Source organism: Phocoena phocoena, chromosome 6 (assembly GCF_963924675.1).
Source record: "Phocoena phocoena chromosome 6, mPhoPho1.1, whole genome shotgun sequence".
NCBI lineage: Eukaryota > Metazoa > Chordata > Mammalia > Artiodactyla > Phocoenidae > Phocoena > Phocoena phocoena.
Window position 1 is genome coordinate 16501624 of NC_089224.1, and position 15925 is coordinate 16517548.

The 15925-nt window shown below is 42.5% G+C and overlaps 1 protein-coding gene across 1 annotated transcript; it reads right to left on the reverse strand.

Moving 5' to 3' along the window:
- Positions 1-651: 651 nt before the first annotated feature.
- Positions 652-15827, reverse strand: NPM2 (nucleophosmin/nucleoplasmin 2). The gene is made up of 6 exons (XM_065879632.1): positions 15770-15827; positions 15529-15614; positions 15237-15362; positions 1826-1919; positions 861-1072; positions 652-690 (listed from the first exon to the last, which is right to left on the reverse strand). Exons 1-6 carry the CDS (start codon positions 15825-15827, stop codon positions 652-654), a joined length of 615 nt encoding a protein of 204 aa, XP_065735704.1.
- Between the last annotated feature and the right edge of the window lie 98 nt (positions 15828-15925).

Here is a 15925-nt window from a genome sequence, read left to right on the forward strand (position 1 = left end):
TGGTTAAGAATCCACCTTCCAATGCAGGGGACGTGATTCCTGGTCGGGGAACTAAGATCCCACATGCCGTGGGCTAATTAAGCCCGTGCGCGGCAACTACTGAGCACACGGGCCACACCTAGAGAGCCTGCGCACCTCAACGAAGATCCCAACCAAGATCCCGCGTGCCGCAACTAAGACCCAATGCAGCCAAAAATTAAATAACTAAATATTAAGATGAAAATAATTTAATATCCTGCTCTTTGAATTCTAGAAACACTTTCCAGTTTGCTATATTCTTCATGGGCATTATGTCACATGCCATTGAGAAGACGTGACGTAGTTTAAGCAACTGGTATATTGATGGACATTTACAATGCTTCCATTTTATACTATTATTTGAATAATGCAGTGATATAAGTTTCTTAGTGCATCTATTTCCCTCATCTCTTGGATGGGATTCTTTGGAAGGAACTGCCATAAGTGGGATGAAGTCAGAAGATAAGAACTGTTAAATGCTTTTCAAAAAGACTGTGCCAACCGACAGTGGCAGCACACCTGTGCACCTGTGTCTCCGTGTACCACACACCTGCACACACACGTGCATCATCCTCTTTCAAGCACGATGTACCTCAACTGAAAGCTTTTGGCTCATTTAATAGATGGAAAGAGTTACCTCACTGACACCTCCTCTTTTTCCACCTTTTTTTTCTGGAAACCAAACACAAGCGTTATTGGGAGTTCTGGCAAGGCCCAGGGGCAGAGCAGACTCCCACCGGGCACCTGGCAGGTGTTGCCCCGGGCCTCAGCGCACTCAACTGGGGAGGCCTGGTCCAGGTTTCTGAGGAGCCTTTGCGGGGGGGTGGGTGTCCCTCCCTCACCTTGGCAACGCTTGTGTGCTTCTGGGGCGCCAGCCTCTTGACTTGTTTGACAGGGGTCTCCTTCTCCAGGGACACATCTGTGTCTTCGTCGTCATCATCTTCTTCCTCTTCCTCCTCTTCTTCCTCCTCCTCTTCTTCCTCCTCCTCCCCCTCCTCTTCCTCCCAGGATTGGTCTGAAGTGTCAGCGATGGTGTGGGAGGAAGGCAGGGCCTCTGAGCCCGAGGGTCTCTGCCAGGCTCCCCTTCCCAGATCTACCTGCCCAAAGTGCGGCTGGCGGGGTGGGGGGGGCGGTGCAGTGAGGGCTGAGGCCGCGGCAGGAGGGCAGGGGGGGAAGTGGTAAGCTGTAGCTCTGGCCGGGCCGGCAGGGGATGCACACTGGGAAGGAGAGTGTGAGGGGAAGGAGGGAGAGGGTGGGGACACAGCAGCGGAGGAACTCAGGCCTCATCCTGAGGCAGGTGGAACCTGCCCGGGGTTTGGAGCAGGAGAGAACCCTGATGGAAGAGGCACCACTGGACAGAGAAGGCAGTTAAAGGTCTGTCAAAAGAGTCAAAAGCACAGCGAATTGCCAGGGTCCATGTTACTGCTACAGCTACATACTTCATAGCAGGTAATGTTTTGAGTGTGCTCTGGTACCAGGCGTTATGTTAAGTGCTTTTTCTGAATATGCCATTTATTCCTCACAACTAGGAGGAATACACTTGAAGATGGAACCAAATATAACCCCACCCTCGTGTTATGGCTGGAGGGCTGCAGCCCACAGAGGACGTGGTGGAGAGGTAAAGGAGAACTGGGGCTAGGACGCGTGCCCATGGCCTCCTGGTCCAGGCTGCTGGTGATTCTGTTGCCTTTGGGGATCTTCTCCAATAATTCAAGAATCCCTCAAGTGTTTGAGTACCTATTATGTCCTTGGCCTTGTGCTGAGCACTGTACCGGCAGACCTTTCTCGGGTCCAAGCTTGGACTTACCATAACATTCCTGGCCACAGAGGAACACGGGTCCAGAGCCAGCCCGGAGCTGGAACGTGACAGGAGGAGAAAGCTCCAATCCCGCCAGGACAACCTGCAGGGGTAGGGTGTAGAGGGTAGGGGCAGGAGTAGAGAGGACAGGCCACTCGGGCCTGGTACCTGGCTGGGGGTGGGGGATGGGGGCTGGCCTCAGGCAGAAATACTCAGTTTATTCCCTCCCCTCAACCACATATGCTTCAGGGCTTCCCTGGACCTCTCTGCACTCTCAGCCCCCTGGACCCTCCTGCTGAGGTGGACTCTGTTGGAGAAGAACATGGATCTGAAAATCTCATTCCTGCCAAGATCACAGATGGTCTTCCAAGCTGAGGTGCAGCTGTTAAATAGTCTGATAGCTATGGACTGAACTGTGTCCCCTCAAATTCTTACACTGAAGCCCCTAACCTCCAATGTGCTGGTATCTGGGGATGGAGCCATTGGGACCGTAACTAGGGTTAGTTGAGGTCATGAGGGTGGGGACCTTGTGATGGGATTAGTGCCCTTAGAAGACGAGACCACACAGTTTGCTTTCTCTCTAGGCCATGTGAAGACACAAAAAGAAGGTAGCCATCTGCAAGCCAGGAAGAGGGCCCTTACCAAAACCCGACTGTGCTGGCACCCTGATCTCAGACTTCTAGCCTCCAGAACTGTGAGGAAGAAATGTCTGTTGTTTAAACCACTCACTCCATGGTATTTTGTTATGTCAGCCCAAGCTGACTAAGGCATTGATCAAATGAGAAAAGCAGATGCAAAGTTGTATTACAGTCTTCCTATCATCTTATAAGTAATGTGTGAATATTCATAGGAATAAAGGTTAGAAATATATTACAGTGCTAACCATAATTTTCAGTGGACAGTACATTTATTTTCTTTACACTTTTCCAAACTTTGCAAATTTTCTAGAGTAACAATGATGATACTTAAATTTCTTGCGTTCTTACCATGTGCCAGGCCCCATGCTACACATTTTACCTGCTTTATCTCATTTAAATCTTCACAAGAAGCCCACAAAGGAGGTGTTGTTATTTTACAGAGGAGGAAACTGAGGCTTAGAGAGATTAACTTAGAGTTTCTGGTTCAGAGCGGAAGCAGATAAGTGAAAACTGATCACAAACACCTAGAAATGCTGGATAAAATGTAATTCAATGTTTTTACTGCTTGGTTGAATGGTAAGACAGAAAGAAGTGTCCCTGTGCATCAGAAAGAAGAGCAGCCTGTGCAGAGGCTGATGCCACAGCTGAAGGGAGGATGTCCTTGAAAACAGGAAGGACTTTGGGTTGTGACACTCATGTGGACAGGAGACAAACCCTTGGGGAGGGGACCTTCAAAGGGCTACATCTCAGTAAAAAGCCCCATGGTGAGGGTTGAGGAGAAGGGACTGAAGGACCCTAAGCCATCTAACTAGACAGGACCCACCATAAAAGGAGGGAAACAAGAACCTGTGGGTGAGATAACGGAGTCTCCTGTGAGAAGCTAACAGCTGTGGTTGTACCTCTCACTTAGAGCAACTCTGAATTTACTCGGTGGGCACTGCCAAGCCAAGAGATCTGTATAAAATCCCAGGCTTGCGATATTCCTGGGGCAAATGGCAGATGCAAACACAAAACCAGTCTCTAGGGACACTCTGAATTCTTTTCACACAGAATTCTTTCACAAAACAGAACCAAACCAAACTGGAAGAGGTTTGAAACAACCCTGCTAGAGTCTGGCAGCAGAACAAAACAAAATGTACAACCAGGAACCTGAGATAAGAGAATAACAACCTAAACCACATGAAATGTTTGATGAAGATCAAATAAACATAAGAGTAGGAATCAAAATAAAAAGAACAAGATATTACAAAAAATAAAAAGAGGGCGTCCCTGGTGGCGCAGTGGTTGAGAGTCCGCCTGCCGATGCAGGGGACACGGGTTCATGCCCCGGTCCGGGAAGATCCCACATGCCAAGAGCGGCTGGGCCCGTGAGCCATGGCCGCTGAGCCTGTGCGTCCGGAGCCTGTGCTCCACAATGGGAGAGGCTGCAACAGTGAGAGGCCCGTATACTGCAAAAAAAATAAATAAATAAAATAAAAATAAAAAGAACCAAAAGCAGCTTCTAGACATCAAAAACATTAGCATTGAAGTAAAGTGAACAAATGGTTAAAAAGCAGAGTGAAGCAGCTGAAGGAAGAATCAGTAAATTGGAGAAGTGCTGGGAAGAAATTACCCAGTATGAAGCACAGAGAGAAATGAACAAAATATGAGAGAGAAGCTGGACGTGGAGGACAGGTGAGAAGGTCCAACATGCATCCAATCAGAGGTAGGGAATGGAGAGAATGGAGTCAGTGTTCCAAGTGATAACGACCAAGAGTTCTCCAGAAATGATCCAAGACAGATCCTCATATGCAGGAAACCTCATCCCTGAAAAGATAAATAAAAATAAATCCACACCTGAACATACTATGGTGAAATGGCAGATGAGAACAAAGAGATGAACTTAAAATCAACCAGAGAGGCCAGATTTCCAAAAAAGGAACAATAACCAGGCAGACTGAGGATTTCAACAGCAACATCAGGAATCAGAAAGAGGTCAGGAATCAGACCTCTTACCTAGAAGTATATACACAGCCAAACTATCATGAAGGAATGAGGGTAAAAGAAAGGTATTTCTGAGCAAAGCCCAAGTAAGTTTACTACTCCCAGGTCTACAAAAGGATGTTCAAAAAGATGGCAATTAAATTAAGAAGTAGGTGCAAGAAGCAGTGATGAGAAAAAAAATTGGTATAAATAAATAAATAAATAAATAAAGACCTAAGGAAACATTGCCGTAAAATAAAACAACACTAGTCATGACTAGTGTTGAGCTGGTTTAAAACACGTTGGAGCTAAAATGCTACATGATGACAATATGTATGTTAAAATGAAAGTAATTAGAATCCCCTGGTTTGGGAGGAAGAAAACATTAATTTTCGACTTTGATCATGCATGACTGTTAAAAAAATTAAAGAGAACAAATAAAGATTAGAATGAGATTCTATAGCTTCTAAACCAGTAGAAGAGAAAAGGGGAAAAGAAACTTTAATCAATCTAATAAAAGACAGGAAAACTAGAAAAAAGAAACAAAAAAATTTAAAAGGCAAGGAAAATAGAAGCACAAACTACATGCTACAAGTAAACCCAAGTATATTAGCGAGTCGCAATCAATATAAACAGACTATACTGGCTGGATAGATTAAAACAAGGTCTAGCTACATACTGCTTATAAGAAACCTTCTAAGGCCGGAGAAATGCTGGAGTAAAGAGATGGAAATAGACATACCAGGTGCAGCAGAGGCTTCCAGTTGCTTATCCAGTAGCCATTCTTTCCTTCCATAATAACAGCACCCTGATACTACTGAAATACTATACCCAGCCCAAAACTGCATTCTTCAGTTTCCTTGGCAGTTGTGACTATGTTACTAATTTCTGGATCAATGAGCTATAAGCAGAATTTGGAAGGTGGTACTTGTGGGAAGACTCCTTAAAAGTCCCTGTGGTCTTCCCTTGCTGCTTCTTTCCTATTACATTAATTGTAGAAGTGAGGGCTGGAGCTGCAGCAGCCTTCCTAGACTGTAAGGTGATTTTGAGGATGGCAGGTCTGCGCTAAAGACAGGAGAAAGATACGAGGAGACTTGGTCTTTGGTGACCATGGAGTCATCTCATCAGCTCTGGACTGCCCATCTCTGGACTTCTATGCAATACAGAAATAAATCTTAAGCCCCTGTAGTTGGGTCTCTGTTATGGCAGCCGCATATAACTAAAATGAAAATGAAGCTAGTTGTACTTTCTGGTGAGTGATGTTGATAATGGGGGGAGGCTATGTATGTGTAGGGGTAGGTGGTATATAGGAAATCTCTGTAACTTCCTCTCGATTTTATTGTAAACCTAAAACTGCTCTTAAAAAATAAAGTCCCTAAAAAAAAAGTCCCTAAAAAATGAAGCTAGTAGTGTTTGTTACGATTAGGTTTGGTAATAAGTGACGGAAAACTCCATAACAGTGGCTTACACAGGTAGAAACTCACTTCTTTGTCACATAAACTAAGCCCATACATAAGCTATGGGTATACCACTCCTCAATCACCAGGGATCCAGGCTCTTTGTACCGTGTTGCTCTACCATTCTCAATACACGGCTCCCACCTCGCCCAGGATGGCTGCTCTTGTTCTAGTCATCACATCTACACTCCAGAAAGGGACAAAAAAGTGGTCACATGATCTCTCTTTAAGGACATTTTTCAGATGTTGTAGATCCCACTTCTGCTTACATCGCATTGGCCAGAACTTCATGGTTATGCCAAACTTAGAGGGAATATAGTTTTTATTCTCAGTAGCCTTGTGACCAGCTAAAAGTCATGAATCCATTACTAAAGAATAAAGGAATAATGGAGATTGAGGGACATCTGGGAAACAAATTAATATCAGACGATATAAGCTTTAATTCAATAAGTATTTTAGGGATAAAGAAGGTCACCACATAATGAAAAAATTTAGACAAGGAAGATATTTACAATTATACAAGGAAAGTAAAAATTTTACAAGAAAGCTAAACCTGTAAATTATATGCATCAACAACACAGTCTGAACATACATAAACTATAGCCACAGTAATCAAGACAGTGTGATATTAGAGGGTTAGACACATAGATTGACAGAAGACCTAGAAATAGACACACACAAATACCTGCAACTGATTTTTGACAAAGATGCAAACTCAATTAAATGGAGGAAGCTTTTTCAACAAATGGAGCTGGAGCAATTGGACATCCATAGGCAAAGAAATGAACCTTCACCTAAACCTCATAGCTTATACAACAGTGAACTCAAAATGGATCATGGACGTAAGTGTAAAACATAAAACTATATGACTTTTGGACAAAAAACATAGAAAACCTTCATGATCTCAGACTAGGCAATGTGTCCTTAGACTTAACATCAAAAGTCATAAAAGGAAGAACACAATGGACCTCATCAAAATTAAAAACGTTTGTTCCATAAAAGCTCATGTGAAGAGGATGAAAAGACAAGTTATAAACTGGGGAGAAAATATTTGCAAGCCATATACTTGACAAAGGACTAGTGTCTAGAATATATAAAAAATTAACAAAATTCAGGGCTTCCCTGGTGGCGCTGTGGTTGAGAGTCCGCCTGACGATGCAGGGGACACGGGTTCGTGCCCCAGTCTGGGAGGATCCCACATGCCGCGGAGCGGCTGGGCCTGTGAGCCATGGCTGCTGAGCCTGCGCGTCCGGAGCCTGTGCTCCGCAACGGGAGAGGCCACAGCAGTGAGAGGCCCGCGTACCGCAAAAAAAAAAAAAAAAAAATTAACAAAATTCAACAGTAACAAAACAATTAGAAAATGAGCAAAAGACATGAACACTTAACTGAACATACATATGGCAAAAACCACATGAAAAGATGTTCAACATCATCAGCCATCAGGAAAATGCAAACTAAAAGCACAATGAGACACCACTACACACACATTAGAATGGCTAAAATAAAAGAGATAGTGACAACATGAAATGTCGATGAGGATGCAAAGAAACTTGATCACTTATGCATTGCTGATAGAAATGCAAAATGGTACAGCCACTTTAGAAAACAGTCTGGCAGTTTAAGAAACTAAATGTGTAACCACCCTCATATGGCCCAGCAATTGCACTCCTGGACATTTAACCCAGGAGAAATGAAAACTTAGCTTACGCAAAAACCTATACACAAATGTTCATAGCAGCTTTATTTGTAAGAGCCCCAGATGGGAATCAGCCCAGTTTTTCCACAGATGAATTGTTGAACTGTGGTAAAACTATACCACAGAATACCAGTCAGCAGTAAAATGAATGAATCTCCAGGGAATTATGCTGAGAAAAAAAAGCTAGTTCCCAAAAAGTTACATACATCTGATTCTATTTCAATGACCAAATTTTAGAAATGGAGGACAGATTGGTGGTTGCCAGGGGTTAGGGGGAGGTGAGGGAGCAGGAGGGAGGTGAGTGTGGTTATAAAAGGGCAACATGAGGGATGCCTGGGGTGTTGGAACTGTTCAGTATCTTGGCTGTGGTGGTGGAACAAACAAAAGGAACTTAGGTGATAAAATTGTATAAATAGATCCCTGCATTGTATCAATGTCAATATCCTGGTTTTGATATTATATTACAGTTTTGCAAAATGTTACCATTGGAGAAAACTGGGCAAAACATACAGGGATCTCTCAGTATTATTTCTTACAGCTGCATGTGAATCTACAATTATCTAAAATGATTTTCAATTAAAAAAATAAACATATATAAAGTAAACAAAATTATAAGAAGAACCCGAAGATCCACAATCATAACAGGAAATTTTAACACATTTCTTTTGCTAATTGATACACCAGGAGACAAAAACTATATAGGTTTGGACACAATTAATACACCTGATTTAATGGACACACATAGAATTCTATAATACTACCATGTAGTAAGCCACAAATTGAGTCTCAACAAATAACCAAAGAATTGATATGGTATATATATATATATATATATATATATATATATATATATATATACACACACACACACACACACACACACACACACATATACACTCACACACACACACGCCATATTTTCTGATGCAATTACACTAAGAAAAAGGGTGATGACTCAACCCACCCATACCTTTGGGAATTAAAACATTTGAAGTAACTCATTCATCAAATAAGAAATCATAATGGAAATTAGAAAATATTTAAACTAAGATAAAGTGAAAATACCACAAATCCCAAATTAAGGGATGCAGTTAAAAACATCTTCAGAGGGAAATGTGTAGTATTTAAAATAAATAAATAGAACTTACTTGGAAAAAATAAACTATAACATGAATGGGCTAAATATCTAACTAAGGAAGTAAGAAAATGGAACAAAGAAAGCAGAAAATCAGATAACCAGAGAAATTAATAAAATAAAAAATAAGGAAACAATAGAAAGCATCAACAAAATCAAAAGCTTTTTCTTTGAAAAAAAAGAAAAAGACTAATATCCAGTGATTGAAATGAAGGGAAAAAAGGAAAGATGATAAACACCACTGGGAATTTTAAAAAGAGGAATATAATAACAGATATAGTCATGATGAAAAATATTATTAGCAAATAGCATGAACAATATCTAGAAAAATATAAATAATCATAATTGACTCAGGAGATGTTTGGTTCAGGCCAAGTAAGTAACAAGGACTGAATTTACTCTCCAGCTTGACACAACTAAAAAACTATAATACAGGCATACCTCAAAGATATTGCAGGCTTAGCTCCAGACTACTGCAATAAAGCAATTATCACAGTAAAGTGAGTCACATGAAATTTTTGGTTTCCTAGTGCATATAATTACACTATACTGTATTCTATTAAGTGTACAACAGCATTATGTCTAAATAATGTACATGCCTTAATTTAAAAATACTTTATTGCTAAAAATGCTATTCATCATCTGACAGTGCAGGGCTGCTACAAACCTTCATTTGTAAAAAACAAAAACAAATGAACAAAAAAGCAAAACTCCCGCAATATCTGTGAAGTACCATAAAACCAGGTATGCCTGTGTAGGAAACAACAGCTCTCAAGACACTGGATACAAGTCAAGGAAGAACAGTGATCTCTGAGAGATGGGACAGAGATGAGATGAGCCCTATGGTTGCCCAAGCTTACTTCCTGGACAGTGCAGCGAGGGGGCACCCAGACAAAGCCTAGTGGTCTCTCTGAGTTTAGGAAATAGAACTGGAGCCCAGAGAAGCCAAGGCACCTAGAGTTCACAAGAGAGGAAAAAGCTGCAAAGACAGCACTCCAGAGATCTGTAGAAGGCCCCCTTGAGTATTCAGTTAAGTAGTAATCAGAACATCCATGCAAGGAAACTACCTGAGGCTGGAAAAAGAATCATCCTAAAGGTGTCTGGAGCTCACAGAGTGGAAAATCTCATAATTTATGGGGCATCTATTGGAGTACTAAGAAGGGTCTTGCTACAGTAGTGGGGCAAAATTAGACTAAATTCAGCTTAAATCCCTAACAAAGCTTAAAAACAAGACACAAAAGGATCAAATGGTATGTAAGTAACTTCACTGCATCCCAGAACAAAATTCAAGAATACTTATAAAACTGTAAAAATATCCAGCATCCAAATAGTAAAATTCATGTCTAGCATCCACTCAAAAATTACCAGACAGGACTTCCCTGGTGGCGCAGTGGTTAAGAATCTGCCTGCCAATGCAGGGGACGTGGGCTTGATCCCTGGTCTGGGAAGATCCCACAAGCCATGGAGCAACTAAGCCCGTGTGCCACAACTACTGAGCCTGCACTCTAAAGCCCACAAGCCACAACTACTGAGCCTGTGTGCCGCAACTACTGAAGCCTATGCGCCTAGAGCCCATGCTCCACAACAAGAGAAGCCACTGCAATGAGAAGCCCGTGCACCGCAACGAAGAGTAACCCCCACTCACCGCAACTAGAGAAAGTCTGCATGCAGCAACAAAGACCCAACGCAGCCAGAAATAAATAAATAAATAAATAAATAAATAAATAAATAAAATGTTAAAAAAAAACTTATGTTCATACAAAAATTTGTACATTAATGTTAATAACAGCATTCCTAATAGCCAAGTGGTAGAAACAATCCAAATGTCCACCAACTGAACAGATAAACAAAATGTGGTATATCAATACAATGGAATATTATTTGGCAATAAAAAGGAGTCAAGTACTGATACAAGCAACAACATGCATAAACCTTAAAAACATTATGCTAAGTGAAAGAAAGCGGTCACAAAAGACCATACAGTTTATGATTCCATTTATATGATTTGCCAGAATAGGCAAATCTATAGACATAAAGTAAATTAGTGGTTGCCTAAGGCTGGGGGTAAGTGAATGTGGGAAATGGGAAGTGACCACTGGTAGGTATGGAGTTTCTTTTTGGGTTGATGAAAATGTTCTAAACCTAGATGGTGATTGTTGCACAACTCTGAATTTACTAAAAATCACTGAATTATATACTCTAGTGAGTGAAGCTTATGGTATGTGAATTTTCTTCCAATAAATATGCTAATCTCATTTTTAATAGCACCTCAAATCATGAAATATGTAGGGGTAAACTTTACAAAGTACGTAGGGGACCAGGACCCTGAAAATTACAAAACATTCCTGGGAAAAGCTAAAGATGTAAACAAATGGAGAAATATATCATGTTCAATTATCGATGACTCAAAATTGTCAAGATGGCAATTCCCCCCAAAGTAATCTATAGATTCAATACAATCTCAATCAAAATCCCATCAGACTGACTTTTAAAGAAAGCTGATTCTGAAACTTACATGGAAAATGCTAAGAACCTAGACTTGTCAACCCAATTTTGGAAAAGAATAACAAAATTGGAGGACTCACACGATCTCATTTTAAGACTTATTATAAAAGCACAATAATCAAATTAGTCTGGTATGGAATGAGGGTAAACATAAATCAATGAAACAGAATAGTGTATAGACATATATGCATACACATATGGTCAACCAATTTTTGGCAAATGCCAAGGTAATTGTATCAGTGAAAGAGCAGTCTTTTCAAAGAATGGTACTGGAGCACTGGATATCAATTTGGAAAAAAGTGTCCTTCTATCTTCACTTCATACCATACAAGAAACTTATCTTGAAACGGATCATAGACTTAAATATAAGAGCTAAAACAACAGCATTTCTAGAAGAAAACATAAAAGGAAACCTTTGTGACCTTAGTTTAAGCAATGATTTCTTCGGACACCAAAAGGATGAACCATAAGAGAAAAAAATGTTAAGTTGAACTTTATCAAAATTAAAAACTTGTGCTCTTCAAAAAACATTATTACAAAAATGAAAAGGCAAGCCACACATTAGGAGAAAATATTTGTAATAAAGGACTTATATCCAAAATATACTAAAAAAACTCCTACAAGTCAATAAGAATAACTCAATTATTTAAAAATGGGCAAAACATCTAAACAGGTATTTTGCAGAAGAAGATATACAAAAGACCAAAACTCAAATAAGAAGACAGTTAATATCACCAACCCTCAAGGAAAAATAAAAACCACAATGAGGTGCCACTGTATATGTACTAGATTGGCTAAAATTAAGAAGACTGACAATGCCAAGTGTTGGTGAGGATGTGGACCAACTGGAATTCTCATAGATTGCGGGTAGAAATGCAGAATGGTACAGCAATTTGGAAAATAGTTTAGCAGTTTTGTATAAAGTTTAACATATGCTTACTATGTGATCCAGCAATATCACTCCTAGGTATGTACTTAAGAGAAATGAAAACACGTCTATACAAATACACTCAAACATTCCTAGCAGCTTGATTGACAATAGTCCAAAAACTGGAAACTACCCCAAATGTCCATATGTCCATTAACAGGTGAATGAACAAATTTTATATAAATTGTAGAGTGGCATATTACTCAGATATAAAAAAGGAGCATATTACTGTTTTATCAACAACGGGGATAAATCTCAAAAGCATTGTGCTACGTGAAAAAAGCCAGCACAAGAGACTACATATTGTATGGTTCCATTTAAGTGAAATTATAGAAAAGGCAAAACTATAGTGACAGAAAGTAGATCAGTGGTTGCCAGAGGCAGTGGTAGGTGGAAGGAACAGACTGCATGAGGCATGAGGCACTGGGGGCAGGGCGGTGGAAATTCTCTACCTTGATGTTGGTGGCTATTGCACAACTTGTCAAATGCATCAAGCTGCACACTTAACACTAGTGAACCTTACTGTATATAAATTATATCTCAATACAGCTAATAAAAGAACTGACTCATAGAAATCGAAACATCTGAGAAGATCTAAACCTATTAAATAAATCACAATAGTTTAAAAATCAAACCAGTCCCACACAGTTCATTCACTTATTTACTCACTCATTCATTATATATTGAGTTCCTACCACATACCAGACACTAGTATAGGGGCTGTATGGATAATGCAGCAAAGCAGGCAAAATCCTTGCTCTCTTGGAGTCTATATCCTGGTTGGGGGGAAAAGACAATGCACAAATGAAACCTCATGTCAGTAATGGGTCCTATGGGGGAAAAAGTGATCATGGGTGGGGTAGAAATGAGGGTGCTGTTTGTGGCCAGGGAAGACCCTTCAATGAGATGACATTTGAACAAAGACCAGGTTGAAGTCGGGGGCAAGTGTGTCCCTGGTATAGGGGGACATGAAATTGATGAAAGGGGACCAACGATGAAGGCAGGTATATCTCCTGGGAGGCCCTGCAATAAACCTGAGCAAGAGGTGATGGTCACCTGGACCAGAGTGTAGCAGGGAGGTGTTGAGATGAGGTTAGATGAAGGTAGAGCCAACAGGATTTGCTGGTGGGTCAGATACGGGGTGTTAGAGAAAGAGGGTTTTATCCTGGCTAATTGGAGGAATAGCTATTTACTGGGAGAGGATCAGGTCTGGGGATGGGGGAAGAGATTATAGATAGAAATCAAGAATTTGGATTTAGACATGCTAAGTTTGGAACATCTATTAGATATCTGTTAAGTGTTTTGAGTTGGACAGAGGATCTGGAGCACAACAGAGAGGCTGGGTTTACAGAATAAATGTCAGAGTCTTCATTTGTATAGGTGGTCTTTAAAACTATGGGAATGGATGAGATTTAGGGAGATCTCATAGATAGAGAAAAAAAATAGGTTTGAGGGCAGTTTTACAGATCAGCCTCCCAGGTCTTTTTTTTTTTTTTTTTTTTTTTGCGGTACGCAGGCCAGTACGCGGGCCTCTCACTGTTGTGGCCTCTCCCGCTGCGGAGCACAGGCCCCGGACGCGCAGGCTCAGCGGCCATGGCTCACGGGCCCAGCCGCTGCGCAGCATATGGGATCTTCCCGGACCGGGGCACGAACCTACGTCCCCTGCATCGGCAGGCGGACTCTCAACCACTGCGCCACCAGGGAAGCCCTCCCAGGTCTTTAAGGGCAGATAATTCTGGTCTCATATTCACTGTTCTGCTGCATGGAAGGAGGGAACACGCCATGCCTCGGTTCATGAGGCTAATACGCCTTGACATCCAAATAAGATATGGAATTTATAGGCCAACCTCACTTATGAGTATATAAGTTTAAAAAAAAAGTCTTATTAACAAAGCAAATCTAGAAGTTTATAATACAATCAGTAATGTTTATCTCAGGAATGCAAAGTTGATTGAATATTATTCTATTAGTATAACTTACCACATTAACAGATTAAAGAAGAGAGAGCCCCTGATAATATGAACAGGAAAGCATTTGATAACCAATTTGATAATCATAATTAAAAAGGAGAAAATTCAATTTTTCAAAGTAGAGTAGGATTAGACGGAGACTTCCTTAACCTGACAAAGGGTGTCTACCAAACACTTCATACTTAATGGAGAAACATTAGAAGCATTCCTTTAAAAAAAAAAATCAGGTATGGGGGGGACTTCCCCGGTGGCGCAGTGGTTACGAATCTGCCTGCCAATGCAGGGGACATGGGTTCGAGCCCTAGTCAGGGAAGATCCCACATGCCGCAGAGCAACTAAGCCCGCGAGCCGCAACTACTGAGCCTGCGTGCCACAACTACTGAAGCCTGTGTGCCTAGAGGACATGCTTCGCAGCAAGAGAAGCCACTGCAATGAGAAGCCCTTGCACTGCAACGAAGAGTAGCCCCCGCTCGCCGCAACTAGAGAGAGCCCGCAAGCAGCAACGAAGACCCAACGCAGCCAAAAATATATCAGGAATGAAACGAGGACATCTACCATTATCATTTTATCCAATATTATACTGGAGGTCCTAGGCAGTGTACCTGGATTTAAAAGAAAAAAAAAAACAACAACAAAAAACAACACAAAGACTGCCATTACTCACAAAGAAGATCTGCATAGAAAACTCAAAATAAATTATTAGAGTGAGACTTTCTGGATACACAATCTGGATACACAGGCAGTATGTAAATCATCAACACCGGTCTCCAGCAGTAAACAGTTGAAAAATGTGATTTGGAGAGAGGTTATTTAACTTGCCCAAAGTCACACGGCTGGTAAAGAGTCGACTAGGAGGAAGTTCCCTGGCGGTCCAGTGGTTAGGACTCAGCCGGCCACCCCGCCCCCGGCCCACCAAAAAAAAAAAATTGTGGACTAGGATGGAAATGGGGCTCCCTGCCTCCTGGGTCCAAGCTTTTAGTCCTGGGCTATATGCCTCTCTAGCACTGGCTGTACTTGTGCAGGAGCCTGTACCCCATCTTTGGGTCCGTTCCCACGCAGCGGGTGAGGCCTGAGCAGGGTCTCCTAGGGCTGGAGCCAGGGTGTCCTAGGCCCGCAGGGAAAGGCTCACCATGGGGAGGACGGAGGCCCGAAGAGAGGCCAGGGTGATGGGCTTCCTCTTTCTGTCGTCCTGGCTTGCTGGGGGCAGGATCTCCACGAGGTTCATCTCCTCTTTGGCTTTCTCCCCCAGGCAAATCTGAGAGGGGTGGAAAACGAGCAGGGCTCCTCTTCACCCAGAGGGCGGAGGAGGCAAACCCTGTTCCAGCTGCGGGCACCGGACAATCCCACCTGCTCCTCTGTGGCTGTCCAAGTCCCTCCCTGCTCCGTCCTTCCTCCCCTCCTTGGGGCTGGGGGGTACCCACCGTACTGAGCAGCAGCATACAGTCCTGCTTCCCCACCTTCCGGGGTCTGAAGGTCCAAGTCGGCTTCTCCTGGCTCAGCTCACAGCCTGCGAAGGGAGACGGAGGGCGGAAGGCGTGGCGTGGGGCGGGCAGCCTCCAGAGAGGCGCGCCTCTCTGCCTGCAGCCCTAACCGCCCCCCTGCCCCCGGTGACGTACCCCCAGCCCCCCGGGTGCTCCGAGAACAGCCTGGAGCCTCACTCACCCCAGAGCAAGGCCAGTGTCGCCTTTTCGGAGGTGCTGCTAGTACGGCTGCGATTCATGATGCGGGGCGGGGGCCGAGCAGCTGCGAGGAAGGGCGCGTTACAACCCCCGGCCGACAAGGCAGCCCACACCCGAGCTGGGGACACCCCGGCGGAGC